General features: G+C 43.6%; 1 protein-coding gene across 1 annotated transcript; it reads left to right on the top strand.

Moving 5' to 3' along the window:
• Positions 1–346: 346 nt before the first annotated feature.
• Positions 347–5,370, top strand: use1 (unconventional SNARE in the ER 1 homolog (S. cerevisiae)). Its single transcript, XM_076727123.1, has 8 exons — positions 347–471; positions 1,150–1,199; positions 1,449–1,527; positions 1,781–1,933; positions 2,103–2,118; positions 2,594–2,624; positions 2,893–3,055; positions 3,690–5,370. Exons 1-8 carry the CDS (start codon positions 373–375, stop codon positions 3,870–3,872), a joined length of 774 nt encoding a protein of 257 aa, XP_076583238.1. The 5' UTR covers positions 347–372; the 3' UTR covers positions 3,873–5,370.
• Positions 5,371–22,683: the final 17,313 nt, after the last annotated feature.

Here is a 22,683-nt window from a genome sequence, read left to right as displayed (position 1 = left end):
TGATATATCATTAAATAATCTAACTTTCAATGTGGTGGTGAATAAAAGCAGAAAAACATGAGCTCGGGTCAGTCATTGAGCATTACAGTCATAGTTTAGTTGTTTACGTTAACTTTAAAAAGTTTTCTTTCAATAAAACGGAGAATTAATTATGTGTTACCGGGGCAATTTTCATTTACATGTATACAACAACGCTATGAACCTCATTAATGTATACATATAGGCTAAAATCTTTAGATTAATATTAATTCGTTGAAGATTTATGCTAATATTAGTTAGCCAGCCTACCGTGACGCTCCGCCCACTTCCGCGTCGAATAAACTGACGTCTCGATGACGTCATTATGCCTCGACGGCGTGTCTGACTTCAAACATGGCTTCCAGATTAGAAATCAATTTTATCCGGTTATTGTCTCGCTGTGAATCTATAGCGTCGGAGAAACGAGGAGAAACTGAATGGAGATTAGAAAAGGTGAGACGAAACCAATATGGAGTGTTTTTTAACGCTCAGCGCCGTTTTTCTCTGACCTTCATCAGCTCAAGTTAGCATGACTGTTGTTGTTGTTAGCTGCAGCTCGGTCTGTTAGCCACGTCGTCACTGAAAGCAGTGACAGGATTTTCTCAGCTGGTCCCGGTCAGTGATATTTTCCTCTGCGACACATTAAAGCACTTAACCAGTGTGCAGTTGACAACTATGCTAAATTAGCTTACTGTAGGCAGATATAAGTAAGTGTTACCGTTACTCCTCAACCAACGTTAATACTAAACGTTACGCAGTGTGTTTGAACTGCAAACCGCTTTAAAATCACTGTTTAAAAGACCACAGCTACAATTTCATGTAAACTCAGTTTCCAGTTTATTATGTACACCTGTCTTACAATAGTATAGTCTAATGCAGTGAAACCGTTTTAGAGAGGCATTCATGGTCATTTTGGGGGCTGTAGTTTGCGTTGTTATTGAACTGTATTATCTTACGCTAGTGTTTCTCTTGTCCAGTGGACTAAATATGAGAATCACTCAAACTACAGCCTCCAGATTGACCACAGAGGTGATTCAGCACCTCTCCAAAGCAGTTTCCACTAAAGCTGGGCATTTCATTCATTCTTGTGTTTCATATCATAGTCAGAGGTTTGTGTTTTCTCTCTCCTAGTATGTTGCTGCCCTGGAGGAGATGCTGGTGGCTCTGAGGAAAAGTCAGAGGTAACATCGCTCTCAACTCTCATCTTGATGCTTTAATAGTTTTTATTATTTGTAACAGACAAGTGGCCGTACGCACATGTTTACACATGCTGTGAAATCCTTTAAACACTAGCAAACCGCTCGACCTTCTGATGCGGGATTTCACAAACGCCCCGTTTCTTTCAGATGTTCTTGAACATAGCGTCTGTCTCGTTGTTCACCGCAGCATTGTTGATCATTCTGTTTAATAACGATTTTTGTCTTTTTCAGCAAACCCACACCAGAAGTGCTGACTGAATACACAAGAAAAGTCGATTTTCTGAAAGGACTTCTAGAGGCAGAGAAACTGGTCAGAGACAATATTTGACAAATTCATCACTTTCAACATCATTTTCCATGTCGCGCATTGGATGTGTTTAATGTCACTTTAGTATTTATATCAGGATTTAAAATAGTAGTTTATTCTCTGTGTTTTTTAGTTGTTAGTATCTGAACTGTGACGTCCTAAAAACATGAAACAACCAGACTTTCTTTGACTGGTCTTTTGAGTGTTTCTCCTGTTCAGTTTTCTGGTCTCATGTCTCCCTTATTCTCGTTCACAGTCGTCACCAACAGAAAAAGCTTTAGCCAATCAGTTCCTTGCCCCCGGGCGAACACCCACAATAGCCAATGAGAGGATGCCTGCCACTAAAACTGTCCACATGCAGACGAAGGCCCGGTGTACCGGAGAGATGAGGGACGAGCTGCTTGGCAGGGTAGGATGAGCTCAAACACAGACTAGTCAAGATGAAACGTAGACAGTTCACTCCTGATCGTCACCACGCCGTAGAAATGAAAGCTGATGAAGAACATCTGCATTGGTTTGCTCACAGTTGCACTACTGAGTCTGAGACTGAAAACATTTTCTTCTTTTGTGTTTTACAGGGGTTGTCAGGGAAAGGTAAGAGATATTTTGGAATTCAGAGGCATCTTAAACTCAGTATCTGGATTAAAAAATGCTATTTTCACGATGAATGCACAGTATGTCATTTTTGCCTCTAGTGGTCTGTCAGTCAACACGATGGAAACAAAAGGTAGTTTGATGGCGTCGTGAAGTAACGTTCACAGACGAGGTCATGTATTACAGTTTTATTCATGTTATGTTTGGTCACATTTGCCTCTCTGACATATAATCTGGTGTTTCGTGGGGCGACCAAATGAAACACACTTGAATAAAATGTATTTCTCTGGGTTTGAACATTGTTGGAAACATTTGAGATGATGCAAGTACACAACCCAACAACATATATAACACAGATCTAGTTGTTTTTAGACATTTTATCATGGAAATGTTACATATTGTGCGTTTAAACATGCTAGTCCTCTGATTGAGAGTGATATTTTAGGACGGTGGTGTTCTCCTTTCCTCTCTATAGGCACATCGGAAACAGACTTGCGGAACAGAAGGTAAAGCTGTCCAGTTTTTCTGGTTTCTTGTCCATTACACTGCATTTATCTAGATATAAGACTGTAACAACCAGTGATGGCTTCTGTAAACATCAGGCTTCACCGTCTTCATCTGTGTCTGTGTGTCATTACATCATGATCACTGCTAAATGCTTTAAAAAGGCGACCACCCCAGGAACATTTCTCCCTTTTTTTTAATGGCAGTGGATAAGAGCCTCGGCTCGGTGCCTGCAGTAAGATAAAAATGTTAATCAGACTTTCTGTGCAGAGGTCTTCCTCTGGATGAGCGTCAGTCTGCTGCAGAGCTGGAGGCCGTCCTGCAGCACCACCACAACCTGCAGGAGAAGCTGGCGGAGGACATGCTGAACCTGGCCAGAAATTTGAAGAACAACACCCTGGCGGCACAGAACATCATCAAACAGGACAACCAGGTAGCTGGATAGACACTTTACAGCATCAGGGTTGAAATGTGAAACGTTTACCCGCAAAGAATAAATGTCACCAGCCAGAGTAAGGACACCCTGTCTGTCTTCAGCACCGTTTCATTTATAGACCCCAAGTTCAACAGAGAAGAGAATAGATGAGATAAGACGGTAAATAAGCTTGTTTATGGGAACTAATGGTTAATCCATCGTCCAGGCAGAGGAACAGATGTTTACAAGCTTCTGCTGTGTGATGAGCCACTGTTGTTCTTATTATCATCACATCAAAGAGGATGTTTTGTTAAAAAGTTCCAGGTGACTGTTAATGATGAAGGCCAGGTGAGGTGGAAGCATGCGACTGGGTGGTGGGTCTGTCGATGGATCATTTCTTTCATTCCTCACCTGCATGTCAGACTCTACCATTAACAGACCAAACAGGTTTTTAGGTTTCAGATCTTTATTTTCTGTTCCTGTCTCTTTAAACATTTTCCTCCTCGTGGTGCCACGTCTGAGCTAATTCTGTCCACAGGTGGGAAGCATTAGACAAATAATATTCACAGCCAACCCGCAAACCCTCTGCATGAAAACCAGTCTGTGTATCTCCACGTGTACGTCATCAGCTGCCTGTTCCTGTCCCTCGCAGACTCTGAGCCAGTCGATGCGTCAGGCAGACCTGAACTTTGAGAAGCTGAAGACGGAGTCGGAGCGGTTGGAGCAGCACACCAAGAAGTCCGTCAACTGGCTGCTGTGGCTGATGCTCATCCTGGTCTCCTTCACCTTCATCAGCATGATCCTCTTCATCAGAATCTTCCCCAGACTCCGATGATGAGCGCCCACAGTCCTGAACTCTTAGTCCTCCATCCTCCTGTGTTTACACAGGCCTCATAGATCTATACAGCATGTCTGTGTGAGTGACACAGATCACAGTGGTCAGAAGCAGAGCGCCTCCGTTCGATGGACCGAAACACTTGCACTTTTGAAGCTGACCGTTTAAAAAAATATGGTTTGAAGCATCAGTATTCCTTTTTTTAAACAGAGCAGAACATGAAAGGAGACGAGGAGCTTCTTGTCTTAACGCCCAGACGGCAGGGACTGAGCCTTAATTATTTGAATCCCTCATCAGGTCGGCGAGCAGCCGTTCACTACATGTATGTGCTTTGTCATTTAGTGTGACCAAAGTCATCGTTTGTAGAATTTTTTTTTCTTTTCCACATCTGAAAGAGCTCATGAACCGTCCTCCATCTCCAATTATTTTATTTGCCACAATTTCAACACTATATTGAATTAATTGAATGCTGAATATAAAAAATCTGGCTTATGATTTGGCTGGACGTACAAATACTCAAACCTTTACTTTAACTGCCCCTCTTTAGCATTTATAAGCACTATACACATGTTTAATAGATGGTTTATAACGCACTATAATGACATGATTAAGTGAGCAGTATTTTCTGTAACTGCTACTGTGAAGACATGAAGGTAAACAGTGCATGTAGAGATCAAAAGAGGCTGAACACACAAGCCGAAATGCAGTCTAGGAGCCCATCGGCAATCGTCTGATGTCAGTTTCCGACTACTTTAAAGTGTGTTGTTATTTATTAAATGTTTCTCTAGGGCTCATAGATGCTAAATAAAGGGGTTAAAGTGAAGTGCTACCAATTGAAACTAAAATGAAACATTATGACAGATTACAAACCAGATTTCAAACATCAGTGTTTGCAGACTCGCCCAGCTTCATGCTGCCACATGTCTTTTTTCGGTCCTCATATGTCCAATATCTTCAGTTCTGTTTATTTGTGATGAGTCTGTATGTTTTGGCAGATGATTCAGTGGATGATATTTGTCATGCTGGTGATGAGGCTGCTGATGAAGTAAGAGTTTGTTTTTCATCACTGTCACGACTGTAACCCCACAGAGCCGCTCACATCATTGACGGCGGCAGCAGCTGCGTGTGTTTAGGATCACGAGTAATCAATTCCAGAAAGTATGAAGAAGCTGAATCACGGCCATCTTCTTTAATTGTTTTGGCTTAATAGTTGTGAGTGCTGTATGTGTGTTGTGGGAGCTGTGTGTGACCTCCTCCTCGTTCACTAAAATGCCAAACTGCGCCCTCTGTTGTTTAGAGCATGACTGATGCAGTGACTTCACGTGGCCAGTGTGTGGCACTCATATCCTCTGAATATGAGCGTAGAATGACCTCCATGACCCCGATGGCCTGATCAAGCCATGAAGCCTAAATTAACCCCACCACTCATTTAGAAGTGATCTGAGCATTAAAGTACGGCTAAATAAAGGCAGTTGGCCACAGAAAAAGCACACAGCGACCATATGTGACTCTGTGCGTTTGTCCGCTTTTGTTCCAGCCTCATTTAGCTCGATGACATTTGGCAATCGCTGCTCCGAAACTGTACTTTCGATGCGAGAGGACACGCTGAGAAAAGCTTTTAACAGGTTAACATTCCTGCTGTGTTGTCGGTCTGACTGTCATCTGAGGCCCGTGGAGCTGGCTGGCTTGCCCAGGCTTGCAGCTCTGCCCCCTGGCCCTTCCTCTCTCCCCCTCTGCCTGGCTGCTGCCCCACCTCATGGCTGGCTGGCTGGCTGGGCCGAGACCTGGCCTACCGTGTATTTTAGGATCCCTGGGGGGTATTTGGCCTGCTGGAAGCCGAGGTATGCGGGCCACCAGGAGACCAAATGAGGTTGTGTCACTGCAGAGGATCGTCATCCCTCAGTTTAATCACAGCTGTTTGCGCCTCCATTCTCAGGCCTGCGTGATCTCTGAGGCTGCAGCTCTGCTTTTGAACTGATGCTACAGTTCATGACTTCAACGCCGGTGTGGTTTCCCGTGTTCATTATGGTCGTATTATCCCATCAGCCGAAAGAGACCGTGTCCTTTTAGTTTCCTGCACAGACTCCAGAGTCTGGCATGTGTTACGTTCCCAGATTCAGCAAATGCCTCAAGATGTGTGGCGCTCATTCATGGCACTTTTGACCTCTGACCCAGGAAACCTGAATGAATTCCTTCCTGCGCTCGTTTCCCACAGGGACGCTCTGAAAATAGAGTTTGACGCTCTGCACCAAAAAATTTCATTGTGTGGTATGAAGGGCTCATCAGCTGTAACCAAAGAAGACAATTAAGGACTTTTACTCAAATACTGTGTTTAACTGCAGTTTTGAGGCACAGTTGTACTTTACTTGAATATTTCCACTTAAATCATTTTAATTTTTTTACTCTACATTTATTCAACACTTATAGTTACATGTAGTCACTCACTGATGATGATGTTGCACATAAATAGATTGAAGTATCCAAACTACCAAACATAGTTAAAACTACCAACACAGTAATGCATCTATTCTAATCTAATACAACTACAGAAGATAACTACATTAGTTATAACTTATGGTCTTCAGACTCTCCAGACACACATATTTAGTCAACACCTTAACATGCAACAAGAGAAATAAACAGAATTTACATCAAGACAAATAGTGCACACACCTGCGTGAACATGTACAACCCTGATTCCAAAAAAGTTGGGACTCCATGAATAAATCAAAACTGAACGCAATCATCTGCAAACAAACTGTGTTTACTGACAACAGTTTTACAAAGTGTTCCTGAGCCCATGTAGTAACAACCATTATTCAATCGTGTTTTTGGAGCATTCCACAACTTTTCCAGTCTTTAGCTGCTCCTGTCCAAACTTGTTTGAAATGTGTTGCTGCATTAAATTCAGAATAAGCAGATATTTATAAAAATCAATGAAGCTGATGAGGTCAGACATTAAGTATATATCGTCTTTGTGCTGTTTTCAGTTGAGTTTATGTCAGAAAGGGTTAGGAAGTGATGACATTCGGTTTTATCTATGTTTCACAAAGCGTCCCAGCTTTTTTGGAACATGTGCTTCATCATTTCCAACATGAAAGTAATCAACATCTTTGAGATACATGCTGGATGCGGGTTCTTCCAGACAACAAGCAGCTTTTTGCTGCTGCCAGTAACACACACTCTTACAGGTGTAGTTGAGTTATTAGATAGTGAACTAATGTGCGTGTGTGTGGTAGTTTGGGTTTTAATTGGTTTGATCCTTCTAAACAGCAGAGAGCAGAGGAACAAATTGTTAAGCATGAGAGAACATCCATCCCCTCTCAGCGCTGCGCTGCGCCTGTTAAACACCACAACTCTCCAGTCTTTTTAATTTAGTTTTTGGCTGCAGCTACAGGAGGATTTGGGTTGCCTACAGAGATGAAGGAGATTTTTCTTTCATTTTCTTTTTTCTTTTTTCCATGTACTTCCTTGAGGGAGCAAAAGGGTAAAGAGGGCTTTTCTTTTTTTTTTTGTTCTTCCTGCCAAAGTTTTGAAGGTGCTGTAATGTTAATGACCTAATGGGAGCGTAAAAGGCTGCACTTATTAAGCTTATAATGTGAGTCACTGTACTAACCCTTGCACACACATACTCCCATTCATGGAAAACAGAACTGATCTGCTTCTGTCTTTGCTCTCAGTCACTGAGGCACGGTTTGCAATGGCTCCGAATTCATACATTTTACACTTAAATCTCCATGAGCCAATAAACTCACTGATCTTTTTATTGACTGGTTGTTTTTATGGTTTCATTTTCCAGTTTTTAGTTTTCTCAGTCTCCAGTTTTTCTTTTTCTTTGATCAGTCATGGATCTAAATAGAAGTTTTTATCACTCTGTCCTCCACAAAAACACATGGATTGCATGTTATTAACGTTAGCAGTAAACCAATTCTGGTGCAGCGAACCTTTATTCACAGACCACTATTGATGCTTCGAGCTGCTGATCCGAGCTGCACCGCCGCTGATCTCAATCTCTTCTTCTCTCATGTCGGCACAGGTGCTGTGGAAGTTTCTCTGTTTTCATTTTGCCGTTACTGTTTCCCTCAACAGGAGCCCCCTCCCGTGTGTGTGTGTCTGTATCTCTGTCTGTCTGTGTGGTTATGTTGTGTCTGTGGCTCTTCCTCAGTCTGAACAGTCTAATGAGGGTTCCTCTCAAAGCTCACACACACACACGTACAGCTGTGTTGTGGCAGCTCTCTGACTGAACGGTTGAAGTAGCTGAAGCACCCAGAAGGACCACTTTCACCTCTCTTACAGTGTGTGTGACAGCTGAGGATCCAGTGTGATTTCAGAGAATTATCCTCCAAGAAGTAAATAACAGATAAACCAACCAGCCGTAACAGCACTTCCACTGCTATATGATTGCTGTGCCTGTACATGCCGCTGTGTGTTTTCGCCGGTGCATGTACTGTGTGTTTATTGAACCCCAAAGACCTGAGCCGTATGTCATTCCCTGCAGCCCCCTATTGCCCCTCTATCACTCTGTATTTGCAGCCTAGTGTCAACATGTGGGTTAATGCACTGAACCTTTCAGCATATTTGTCAGTCTGCGCGGCGCTGAAAGAGTCCCAGTGGAAGAAAAAACCTCCCTGCTGGCTTCTGCTCAGCCTTTGATGTATGGAGCCCAGGTAGTGCTGCTGCTGAGAGGCTTAATTTCTTGGTTCTTTGCCCCCTCACCTTTCCGTGATTCAGGATCTCCCAGTGGGCAGGACTGAAGGTCGCAGCTGCTGCTGGTACTACAGGAGGCTTTTTGGCCTGATGCTGTGAAGACGAGCTTGTCTGCCTCTTATTTGGCCAGAAGAGCAGCAGACTTAAAGCAATAGTTGGACATTTTGGGGAATATGCACATTTGCTTTCTTGCAGAGAGTTAAATGAGAAGAGTGATGACGCTCTCATGTCTGTGAGGTAAATATGTAGCTGGAGCCCGTTAGCTTAGCTTAGCATAAAGACTGGAAATAGGGGGAAACAGTTAGCCTGGCTCTTGGGTTTTGATAGTTAGTCTGATGAAATGACTAATCTAAAGGCGTCACCTTGGTCTCCAGGAACATGTGAGTCACATTTTTCACTTTTTTTCTGAGCCATTATAGATTAACAATTAATTAATTAAAAGAAATGATAATATTAATCCATCCATCCATCCATTTTCTATACCAACTATCCCTTTCGGGTTGCAGGGGGGGCTGGTTCCTATCCCAGCTGTCAACGGGCCAGAGGCAGGGTACACCCTGAACTGGTCGCCAGTCGATTGCAGGCCGACATATAGAGACAGACAACCATTCATGTTCACACTCACACCTAAGGACAATTTAGAGTCACCAATTAACCTAATGAGCATATTTTTGGTCTGTGGGAGGAAGCCGGAGTGCCCGGAGAGAAGCCACGCATGCACGGGAAGAACATGCAAACTTCACACAGAAAGGTCCTGCCCGACCCAGGGATCGAACCGGCGACCTTCTTTCTGTGAGGTACGTGCACTACCTGCTGCACCACCATGCCGCCCATGACAATATTAATCAATAAAGAAAATAATCATTAAATGCAGCCCTGCTTTAAGAGCCAGGCTAGCCTTTTCCCCCTGTTTCCAATCTTCATGCAAAGCTAAGCTTGCCGGCTACTGGCTTTACCTTCATATTGACTTGACGGTGGTATCGATCCTCTCGTGTAAATCTCGAGAAGAAAACTAATAAGTGCATCTCCCAGGATGTCGAGCCATTCCTTTAAGCTGGTGTTTAAAACCAGAGTCAGGATGGAGGTGAGAGGGCGTAGGTGGGTTGGATGCAGCAGTTTTCTGTGAGTAGACTGAACCTTTGGCTGAGAATCACTGCTCACATGAGGAGGAGGCCTCAAGGGTAAAACTGTCAAGGACGTGAAGGTGCTGCAGACAGTATGAAGCAGGAGCGGGGCCCTCCAGCTGAGGCAAGACTCGGGGGGGTGGGGGGGAGGGTGGTGCATAGGACCTCTCCAGACCCCCACAGCATTCTACCCAGGAGGCCCCGAGCTGCCACAGCAGGTGCAGGGCCCCTCCTGGAACAAGGGAGGCTCCTCAGGGAAGCAGATTAGAGACGTGTATGCATGTGTATGTGTGTGCATGTGTGTGTGTGTGTGTGTGTGTGTGTGTGTGTGTGTGTGTGGATAATCTTTCTGTTTTTGCTACCAGGTTTCTCTCTAGTTTCAAAATTTACCCCAAACAAGTGAAACTGCTTTTGAGTTCAATATGAAGATACTCCAATTCGTGTCCTGTGGTGTTGATAAAAGGGATGAATCCTTGGCTGTGCTGTTATTTGTGAGGATGTTTGAGACCAAGGTTTCTTTCAAGGTTAGTTTCAACGTCATTTATCACGTTTTGTCCGCTGAGTTGGTATGTCAAGGCCCGCCAGATGGTCTGTGATTAATTGCAAATACGAAAGTGCAACATTTTGGCAAAATTGTTCTCCAAGGTTTTCAGCAACATGTTACTTTGTCAGCGCAGCCCAAACAGTAAACGGTACAATTTAAATCACGGAGATCCTCCTTTTTTCAAAATGCTCGCTTGCAGTGGACTCTACTTTGTGAATTTAACATCTTGTGTTCGGTCATATTTTCAGTTTTCATATCAGTTTTGTGTGTGCTCTAATCCTGCCTACACAAAAGCAGAGTAGACGTTGCGATCCACTTCGATCCATCATATTCCAACCAATCCAGATCAATAGCGATGCTGCTTGTTTGCTTGTCAGACTGACTTCAGCTCTTTGTGCTCGGCTATTGATTTTTTTCTCTGTTTCTTCTGCCTTGTTAAATGACTGGATGTCTCAGAGGGGAAGACGAGGAAGACGATGCTTACAAGAGTGAGCATCTTCACTGATAGACAAGCTCTTCTCCTGCTTGTGAAAGAGCTCGTGGGCCACTGGAGACCAGCAATACAGCGTTCGATCAGGGGGATGTGGAGTGGATGGTTTCTGTGCAACAGGCTCAATCCTGTGCTCACAGCATTGTGCTTTAGTGCAATGCAAAGCCATTCATGAATGAATGAATGAATGAATGAATGGCCTCACTCCTCCTGCAGGGTGAGGACGTTTGACTTACAGGATCCTCTGCTGTTGTTAAGTCCCTGCACTGTGGTTTCTGTTGAATGTGTGCTTTTGCTGCACTGTACAATGTCAAATATGTCACGTTTTGTCTGGAGAAATGCTGTCATACTATTGGAAACAACTGAAGTATAACAGAATTACTGATACAATTGTTAAAAAACTGAGTGAATAATATATGTTCGTACAATAGCTTGGCGACATATCACCTCGTACAAATGACGCACAATTATTTATCTCTGTAAAACAGGAACTGAAAGCTTATATATATATATATATAATAATAATACATCATAATTTATTGACCGGTTATACATATAAACAAATCAAAAGAGTGCAGAAAATGCCTGCGGTTCACATGCAGCTCGTAAACTTTGCTGCACGTCTTCCCTCCTGCCTCTCCTCATTGTTCTATCCTCTCTCTACTATCGCTGCTGAATAAAATGCTTGAAATAAAAATGCTACATTTTCTGCTATTACCATTGGCCGCTCAGCTGGTCAGGTGTCAAAGCAGAGTCAGTCCAAGTGAGATGGTGAAGATGCTCTGCGGTGTCTTTTGGGGTTTTTCTGCTCAGCCGCTGTTTAAATTGTGCTTCTCAGTGAATGTCACGCTGGCCTCGACCGCTGCTGCAGTAACAGCCGCTGATGCTGTATTCTCTCTCATCTTTCCGACCACGTCTCCTCAACTTTTCAGTTATTTACCTGCAACGCCGGCTTCTTTCCCACTTTTACCTCTTCACCTCTCCCTATGCCCCATCACTCTCCCCTGTTTCTCCCCCCGATCCATCTCACACCGCAGCTCAACAAGAGAAATGTTACCACTGAATAAAACATCACAAGCCCAGGGAGAAGGTGAGAAGCCTTGACCTGCAGTCATAATGCTTAAACTCAGTGTTTCTTTATATGGTAGCTCAGAGCTCTTGTGGTTAAACCCCGTCCATGACTGCTTCAAGTCGGTGGGTAATTTAGGAGATAAATGCTAACTGTGCTGTTGCTAAAGGAAACATTTGATTTTGAGCCTCTTCTCATTGTCTTCTCTCTAAAGCTCTGATCTTCCTGTTGTCTGAGCTCCAGGCAGGTGATTGGATGTGGAAGAGCTGGTTCATGGTTCAGGGATGCTCAAATACACCAGCGATCCTTATCAACTGGACAGCTCCAAACACACAGAAAATCCTCATGGCTCAACACGAAAAAACACTGCAATCACACATTTACATGTACTCATAAGGGACATGTTTGTTATGTCAGTGTTTTGAGATGGTGATTACTTCTGCAGCTTTTTGAAGATGTCACAGAATCACATTTGGTTGCATGTCTTTCAGCCCTCGCTCAGTAACTTTTGGTGTTGGTGGAGTTCAAGCAAATGCGTTGGTTTCCTGCATGGATTCATCTCTTCATGGCAGTCCACATATTTTCAGTCGGGTTGAGGTCAGGACCACTTCAAAATCTTAATGTTGGCTTCATTCAGACATCCCAAAACCAGAATTCTGAGGTAATCTTCCTTCCTCATTACTGTGTCCACTTTCTGCAATGCAGCAGCTCCACTGGCAGAAAAACAGGCTCAGAGCATGATACCTCCACCACCATCAAGTCTGACAGGAGACGCCATGCTCTTGAATGCCTCACCCCTTCTCCTCCAAACATACCTCCAGTCATCCTGACCAAGTAACTCAGACGATGTTTTCTAATGATCTCGTGGCTTTTCCTCTTCCTCCACTGTGAGTTTGACATTTGTGGTTTTTAGTGGATGGCTCACCATGACATTTTGTAAAGATTTTAATTTATGTCACCCTCAGAATGAATTCTAATAACTTTGGTGAATTTCTGTCATCAGGCAAAAGTAATGAAGTTCCAGCAGCCTCAGCTGGACTTTGTGTTGAGGGCTGTGTTGCAAATGCTAGCATGCTAACATGCTAAACCAAGGTGGTGAACGTGGTAAACATGATACCTCAGCATGCTATCACTGTCCTTAGCATGTTGAGGTTAGCATTTAGCTCAAGGCACCGCTGACTGCTGCTGTGTCCTGTCTGTCCGTGTGATCAGCAACAAGCGCCTCAAGGTGCTGGCTGAACTCACTTGACTGAGGACTGTCTTCCAGAGGCTTCTACATCATTGCAGACATGTTTTTGGTGAGTCTTGCATTACATCTGACCAGCTGTCTCTCAGTAAAGTGAGACAGTTTCCTGTCAGACCTTGGCAAAGAGACCATTGCTCCCAGAGCTTTGTACTTACAAACACTTGTTTGCATTGTTCATCTTTGGGCCTTCCTGACAAATCTAAATCTGTTAAGCACTTTCACACAGCTATACTGAGCTGTTTGGACTTTCACTGTGATGTTTGTGGCTCAGTCTAAATCATGCATCTCTATTCACACAGGCACAGAAAACTGTCTATGGCGCCAGCGTTCACAGTATATGGCACTGTAAATTGTAAGTGTATGTAAACCTTTGACCAACCCCGACAAAAACAATGAAACCAAGTGGACACATCAACATTTGCTAAATGCAGGGACATGTGCTGCTGATACAGTTACAGCATGTTCCGAAGCATCACCTGTCTAATCTTAGCCTGCATACTTGATGGGATTGGTTATTTCTGTACACATTCTTGAATATTTATGTCCTAATTTGGGCTATTTTCCTCTCATGTTTTCAAACTGGGGTTATTTATAGTGACTAGACACACTGTACTCTCACACAGGCAGCCTCGTTCAGGCATGCAATCATCACACACACACTTGCACTCTGTCAAGTAAACGACATTACATAGCAATAGTTCCAGCTTGCGTAAGTCTAAAACCACAGTTTGTTTGTTGACTCCCAGACCCCTCGCTGAACTTTTACACTCATCCAGCTTCCCTGATCCCCAACTTCCCCATCCCTCTCCTTGTGAGAACATAAACAAACACTGTTTTTATTATTGTGGGAAGTTTCAAGACACAACACGGCCCCCCCGGTTCCTCCCATCCTCAGCTCGCAGAGCGCTGGCCCCCGGGGTCACGGAGCAGCGCTGTGGTCACTCGGGCCTGAGTCACAGGATGTTAAAGTAGCATGCCTCAGGGCTGTGGCTGCAAATAGGACTTGGGAAGAGGGAATAGTTAAAGCCTTGATGTCTGGCGTCCCCACCTCTGCTCCTCTGGGATGGAAAAGAACGAGCTACACACACACACACACACACACACACCTAAACCTCTCTGTCAAACAACTGACAAGGGCCTGGGGCCAGTGCCTCATTCCACAGGGTCAATAACAATAGTGAAAGGCAGACGGAAGAGGAAACTAATCAAGGATTTTGACAGTTTGTTTGGCGACCATGTTGCTGCTAATTTAGCTTGGGGAAGAGACGGTTTGCAGGCGGGAAGTAGCTCTGCAGACGTTGGGCCAGGTTGCTGAAGAGCAGCAGTTAGTCTCTTGTTCCCCTGTGGTGTCATGAACGCTTTCACTCTGTCTTTGATCTTCTCAGAAGAAGTAGTTCTCACCTTGGATGTGGTGTTTGCACCACCCAGGATGGGTGGTGTGCGGCTGGGTCTGTTTCCTCTGTAAACACTAGTACAATGCTGCTGCATTTATCCCACAACTGCGCCTCGCTCTCAGGAAGTAATTAAGTGTTTCCCCATTCTCTTATTTGGTCTCAGTCGATCTGTGTGTGTCAGAGAGAAAATACGTTGCACTCTGACCTGCATGAGACTCTCAGGTTTATTTTTGTGCAGACATTTTAAAGGAAAGCATCTTTGTTATTTACTCGAGAGCAAATGCATTTCAGCATGTGTGTACATTTATAAGACACTAGGTTTAATCCACAGTTTTTTTCAAATAATTTCCCATCCAGGTCAGAGGTCAGGAAAGCACAAGCAGTTATTAAATTGCTGGTGTATTGTTAATGTGCTATATGTGTCCAGTAAATGTTTACAGCCATGTCGGAGTGCTTGTAAACCGCTGCCACTCCGTAACACTCACGTTATGACATGAAAAGCAGGCCGAAATTGTGCACCGTTAAATGTGAAATGGTCGATGAGCTGAAAACGATCCAGAGGAGGAGTGGGAAACAGAAATTTGATTTGCATATCCAACAATGTGCATTCAACATCCACCCACATATCTACACCCAGCAACATCAGTTCTGTTATGAGAAATTTGCCCTCTTTGAACCGCCATTCATTTCTAATTTAATCAAATAAAATCTTGGCACATGAAATTCATGGCAAAACGAATTTTTACATAAAGAACAGATACTCTTTTCTTTTCATTCATTAAATGATTTGCAAACTTTAATAGATATTTAACCCCTCAGAGCGTTGGGTATATCCATTTAGGGAGGACACAGAGGGTCATTGTCAGGTCCCTGTGTCACTGGAATCCTGGGAATTTTTATCCCCGCTCTGATCTGCACTCACAAGTGGTCACAGTGTGGACGATTTCACGTGTGGTTAAAGAAAAACTACTAACAACACATTTTACAGAATGACACGACTGCATCTACAGCCAAGGACATCCATCTCAATGGATGCAAAGAAAAGAGGCCCCCAGAACACTGCAAAAAAGTCTTCATTGAACCAATGATTATATTTTATTAAAACAAATGAAAAAAAAGCAGCAGGGTAAAATCATTGCACAAAATTTGATGTTTTTAATAACTCAGTTTTGTTGAATCAGGTGATGCAGCAGTGAAACTAATGTTGTCGCCTGCCTTATTCTGACTTGTTTCACTCATTTCTTGAAAGTTTCTAAAACAAGGGAAGGCGCAGAGAAATTCTGCTGGCAGAGGTGTTTGTTCCTGTTTGTTTTCATTTATTTTATTTCTTTTAGAACATCGCCACCCTCACGACACAGCGCTGCGATGCCAGAGGAAGACCAAAAAGCTCTGCACATGGAGGTCCAATTCAAGTGTTTCATTTAAAAGGTAAAACTTTCAGCCTTCCTACTTTTTATTTATTTACTTTTGCACTGATGAAGATCTAAAGTCTGAAAGTTTGCTTTTAATTTTTAGTTTTTCGTTCTGATTTTCAGTCCTAAACCCTACATGAGGTCAGTGAGATCAGCATTTTTTCCAGTGTGCTGAAAATCCTCAATCCTCCTGGTCCTGCTGTCCAGAGTCAGTGATAACAAATGCCTCCTGTTAGAACTAAAAAAACAAAGTCAAGCATTACAGTTTACAGTTTCATGGATGTTGTGCTGCTCAGGTTTACTTTCCATATTCTAAGACAAATCTGCACCAGCAGAAGCCTCTATAAGCAAATGAAACCTTTGTTACTGTAGCAGAGTTCAGCCGCTTCTCTCTCTACTTTCTCCAGCGGAAATGTTTCCAAGAACTGAGCGGTTTGCATGTTCGCTATCCCCGCATGTGTGCCTGCACGTGCACGCCTTTACGTGTGAAAGGAAGCAACAAAACAACGGTGTCCCCGTATTCCCAGTGTGAGGGGAAGTGTGAGAGCCATACTTTGATGTTGTGCTGCACATACTATCTTCCTGGAGCTGACACCCCTTTTCCCCCGAGCCCTCGCTGCTCGGGGGGCTGTGACATTGACCTGACCTTGACTGTCCAATGTATTTACTGCGCCTCTGTGTCTGGATATGCTGCTTTAGCCGTCAATCAGACAGTATGTGGATAAAGCTGTCACTGACACATCCTCTCAGGAAGGGCGTTCAGGTTCAAGCTCACCATGCGACGCTCCTCCCCAGTTCCTTATCAATGATAGAGCTAATCCTTTAGTCCTGCACATGGCCTCATGGCCCCCTGAACCACCCATCAGTGTGAGAAAAAGAACAAATAGAGGGGAGGGGAGGAACACGGGAAAAACAGAAAAAATACGGAGGTGGAAGAAGGAGAGGAAATGAGAAGAAGGCGAGTGTGTTCATGAAAGACGAAGAAGAGGGGACGAAGAAGAAACAATGGAGACAGTACATTCAGATTTGAAGAAAATTTTGACAAGAGGTTGTACATGGGAAGAGAGCAGTGGGCAGCAGAGGTGACCTTGACAGGCTAATCAGTTGATAGATAAGTGTGTTGTGGTCCATGTGTTGGAAAACAAGGCTCTCTGGGATGTGAGACCAGGGTTAAGTGTCTTGCACACAGACCAGGGGTGAACACACATGATGGAGCCGGTGTGTAACGGGGCAGAGGCTGGGTTTACTGAAGGGTCCTGAAGTTCAGGACATGGTGACAGAGATAGAGCTGTCCGAAAGAGGAAGTCAAACCTTTCCTTCAGAAAAAAAAGCTGCTAGAAGTCTCACTTTATCTTTACAGCGGTCGGAGAATCCACTTGGTCAGCACGAACCGAAGGAAGTTAGATGTCAGGAACAAGGTTATGTGTTCACAAAGTGGCTTTTGTCACGTTTGCTGGAACTACTTCACCTCCAAACACAGACAGTTATGTCTGAAAGCCTCATAGCATCGGCAGCAGCCTCTTGTTCGATACAAAAACTGTTAAACAAGCTGCAGCTTATGATTCTTTACTACTTGTATTCAATCAGCAAATGTTCACACGTAAGAAGCTGGAACCAGAAAATTTGGGGCATTTGTGCTCAAATCAATTATAAAATTGTTGCATTTTCATTCTGTCAATCGGCTGAAATAAAAGATAATCAACTAAATATGAATTCATAATATGTTTTGTACATAGAAATGTTGTTTTTTGCTTTGCACTGGATAATACTACAGACACTTTTGGCAACTGGCACATATAAATATAAAACTACAGAATGAAAATGAGTCAGTAGTGAATGTCTAACTTGTGTAAAACAGCATCTGAGATTATCAAATGACAGCTTTCCAGGCTAATGATATGACCAGGCACTTGGATAGTTTGTGCAATCCATATGTATGTATGTGTAATCCCAGGATTAAATGTATCTGTCTACATATGTTTTTTTCTATGTTTTTGCAGTTTTGTCAGCTCTTCCTAACGCGGTCATAAATCACTGAATCTTAAGCCTTGAGGGGAATGAATGTGAAAGGAGAATAGCAGATGGAGTGTGCTTTAAATATGTGCATGCATGGCGTGTGTATGAATCTGACGCTGAGACTCAGGGAGCAGCCTGAGAGGCTGATTGACGTATACAACATGTACTCTGTGATTCATAAATCTCTGCTAATGCATATCAAGCCTTTATAGATGGCACACCGCGCCCTTGGTTACAATTTCATTAGTGGCAGAGGTGATTGATCAGACAGAGACAGACTAAGAGAGACAGAGAGTGCAGACAAACTGAAGCTCCATGGATCAATCTGACGACCTGACAGGCAGCTGTTATCAGCATGGATTATCAACATGAGTTGTGTGGTCTGTGTGTGAGATTTATTGGATCACCGAATGCATCGTTGGGCACATAATCATGCCGTTGAGCCGACCACGGTGTTCTTTCCAAAAGCTTTAGTCTTCCTCATCGGTGGCTTAGTCTGATATCAACCGTTATAGTCTGCAGCTTCCCTCCTCTCCTTCATGTTCCTGTTTCAGACAAGCCTTTTCACACACAGTCAGCGGGTCTGTTCCTCCACTTCGCCTGGGTCATCAGGGAACACTAAAGTCCACTTCACCTCATCCAATTCACAAAGTGAACGCACGAGGGAACGTCATTCAGCCTGATGGAAAGTTGGTTACCCAGATGTTAAATAGACATAGTAAATCAAATATATACACACTATAAATATACTATGTGTACGTAAGATAAGCTAGTGACTCTTTGAGGCTGGACTCTACGCTGACGACAGCAGGCTAAAGGGCACAATGACAATGCTGTCATGGTGATGTTTAGCAGGTACAGAGGGAATTGGAAAGATATTAGCTGCTAGCATGGCTAATAGAAAAAAACATAAAATATTACTAATGAGCCCTGCAATCGACTGGCGACCAGTTCAGGGTGTACCCTGCCTCTCGCCCGTTGACAGCTGGGATAGGCCCCAGCCCCCCCCCCCCCCGCCCCCCCGCAGCCCCGAAAGGGATAGTCGGTATAGAAGATGAATGAATGATATTACTAATGACTGCACTTCAGTCGACAGCTTTGTAGCTTTCATCGACTGTCATTTAATACCTACTAGGTCTTATTTTGGGCATGATGATGATGATGAAGTCTAAACAGATTTTGAGAAGGAGCCACCAAATACCAGTGCCAGTGTCACACGCCTCCACACCCACTGCACCTGTGCAGGAAGACGAGCCGATCGTGTTCCACATCGCAGACCCGCTACAGTACGAGTGTAATGACGCAGTACAGTGTTTTGCATGTAGGACACATCTGAACCTCGCTGACTTAAGAAAGACACTGAGGAAATCCATCGATTCTCTGCAGATATTTTCTGCAGATGTGCCAAAATACATAACTTCCTTCTGTCACAGGCAATGTGATTGCGCTGTATCGCCTGTGTATCCTGTTGTGTATATTTTTGGAAACTCCCTGTTCTAATGTCACATGTGTGCCAGCAGCTTTATCATATAAGACAGAGCAACGTGCAGTTTCCTCCACATGAGAGGAGTAGGTGTGGGCCCTCTCGCTTGGGTGACCACACATGTGACTGCGCTGTGACTGTGATTGAGAGACGAGAAGGGAATCAGACGGTGAGAGAGAGAGAGGCAGTTGTTGTCTCAGCTGCAGGCGACGGGGCCTGAAGTGCAGGAACAGCAAGAGCTAAAAGTGTAAATCACTAACAGAGAGCCGTTTGAGGAGGATAATCCAGGAACGCTTTGTCTGTTTAAGATCATGACCCTCTCCTTGGTGGACATCTCACACACAAACTCACACACGGATGCCCTTGTACATACACACACACACTCACAGGCTGAACGGAGGCTCCTGCTTCCTGGCTCCCCAGGCAGCTAATTACTGAGCCTTCCACACCAACAAAGGAAAGAGACTCTCTCCATTCAAACATATTAATCCCTCCATTTACAGGCTGCAGCAGAGGCGACTGCAGAGAGAACGAGTGGGAGTTTGTTTTGCCCTCTGCATCTGTGTGGGTGTGGGTGTGTGTGTGTGTGTGTGAGAGAGAGAGAAACAGATAAAATGTAGCAGGAGTTAATGTTGCAGAAGTTTATTTTGTGAGGCATGGAGGTGGAAATGCATGCATGTGTGATTCATTTATCAGCAAATGCCGCCTCTCTCCACAGAGTTGTTAAAAGTCACCTGCTTGGTTGATGAGGCTGAGGCCAAATCAAGATTTTATTTGGACCCAACCAAGAGTTGAGACTCGCACAAGACTGAAGTTTAAGATACGGCAGAGAGACGTGTGACACTTAGGAAGGTGTGGGGATAACATGAGCCCCTAAAACAGCTTCTTGCCATAGCTTCTCCAAGTCTGTAAACTCATCTGGAGGAATGAACACCTTTCCTGCAAAAGATATTCCCTTATTTGGTTTTTTGATGGCAGCCTCTTAAAGATCTCTCCGACAGGTATTCACCTGGGCTACGATCAGGTGATTTTAAAGGACAAACCATATGAGTCACAGCATTCATACACAGCAAACCTTGGGATGCATTTATCCAGTACGCCACATTGGTTTTGGTGCACATACTGACCTTATTCAGTGTTTAGACTGTCAGTGACATTCATCCAGTCACCGCTGATGCAGCCTTAAGTGCCATCAGTATCACAAGAGAAAAGGTGGATCCCTCTTCAAATCAGTGGGTGACCCCTTATGGCCTATATGGAAGCACCTCCATTCATCATGTTCATCCACTCATTTTTTATATTGTTTATTTCTCTAATTTATAAAGATGTCGTCATCTTCATGTTCCCAGTGGAGAAAATGGCCTTAGTGAGTGACGGAGGAAAAGAGGATGTTTAGGAATGTATAAAAAGCCTCTATTTGATCTAAAATTTTTCATTTGCAGCAATTATTTCAAGCAACCGTTACCAAAGACTTCCTACAACCTCACAATAATGCAGACATGCTGACAGAATCACATTATGTTTATCTGACATAGCCCAACGCTCCCCACGCTTGCCTCTCCGGTCAGATTTAATCCTGTTTATTCCCATCGTTGTATCCCTTTGTCCCTGTTTGACATTTGGAGTAAGTGAATTGGCTGGAGTTATTTTTAGTGCCACCTACTGAAATGAAGTCGTAGTACAATGGAGCAGGAGCTCGGCTGTAGTGCTGCACAAGTGCTGCATGTGAAGACTCACATAACAGTACTCTAGGTAGGTTAGTGGGATAAAAAGCCATTCACTTAAATTCCTCTGAAAAGGAAAGAAATCGGTGTTATGTATAGTACCTGAGAGGAAGTGGGACAAGGGTGTGAAGAGAATGAGAGAAGAGAGACTGCAGTTGGCGTCAGACTGCCACAAAGAGATCTGTTTTGACTAGATTCCACAACCCTTAGTCCTTCAGACCTGTGACATTTAATCTCACTAAGACCTCATTTACTCTGTTCACTGGGTAACAACATTCCTTAGATTAACAACAAGCCTGCTCCACAAGCTCTTAGCAGAGTGGACCAGCGTGTACCCATCCGAGCACACAAACTGCTCTCCTATGCGATAAACAAGAAGCAAATGTTCTACTCTATTCTTATCTATTCAAAGTCAGTTGTTGAGGTGAGAGCAGTGGCCAGATGCAGACATCCTGTAAGTGTGAGTGGGAAGGACTTCGAGGTATTTTGTGCAGTTGAGTTCCATCAATAGGACGGGTTCTTATTATACAAGTATTTGCTATGCAAATCTGAGAGAGCTATGTTTACCTTCCTTACTGGAGGCAGGTATTGTACTTCCCGTCTGCAGGTCCAAGGCAGTGTGTAATGTTTACACTGCTCTGTGACACAGAACAACTTTGTTTTGCCCACAAATGTCCCATACCTACGACAATGTAAGAAAGAAAATCTGGCGAATATAAAATCATTGAGACATAGCTGCATGTTATTCTGTTGCACAATGTTTTAGCAAGTGCTGGCCCACCTCAAGGGATCAGCTCTTACGTGCTGCTCGGTTCAGCGTGAATGCAAGGTGGGATCTTGTGAGTGAAAACAAAGGATTGTGTCATCTTCTCCTCACCTTTGGCTTTAATTCATGCAGCCTTTTCACGCTGTTTGAGGTTTGATTCCAAAAGGGTCCGCAAAAAAAAGTTAAAAAACAGTCTGTCTTCAGCCCTCCACCCCCGATTTTCTATGTTAATGTCTCATGATTTGCCTGAATGATAAATAGGCCAGCTGATATTCTCTTATCACAAACTGACACATATTAGCTGATAAATGAACAAGAAATCGCAGAACACAGATGCTTAAAATACGTTTAGAAACTGTGTTGCCGCCACAAACTTTACAGTTTCACCCTTTTTAAACCATCCAGCTCTGTACAGATCTCATTTTAGAAGAAAAACCTTCATATTTCAGCTGAGGCGCTGCCATCTCCTCTTATAAAGGTCAAGGCAGAGAAGAGAGGGAATATGAATGAACGTGTGACACAAATCTTGTCAGTAATTCCACATGTATAAACACAAACAAACACACAATACTTGATTGTACATGCAGTAAGTGTGGCCACTTAAATCAAGGTTAGGCTTCAAGTGATAATAAACATGAAGTGACTTTGAATGTGGTTGAGAAACAACAGTATAAAAGCACATGTACCAAATGGAAAAACTGGATGATGGCCTCTAATCTTAAAAATATCACCATTTTTATAGACAGAAAGATTAAGAAAATAATTAGCAGATTAATCACAATGCAAGCGTTTATTATGTACAGCAGGACTACTGTGTTTCTGTTATTTTGTCCACA

The sequence above is a fragment of the Chaetodon auriga genome, chromosome 3 (genome assembly GCF_051107435.1).
Source record: "Chaetodon auriga isolate fChaAug3 chromosome 3, fChaAug3.hap1, whole genome shotgun sequence".
In the NCBI taxonomy this organism is placed as follows: Eukaryota; Metazoa; Chordata; class Actinopteri; order Chaetodontiformes; family Chaetodontidae; genus Chaetodon; species Chaetodon auriga.
This window is presented reverse-complemented; position numbering and strand designations above follow the sequence as displayed.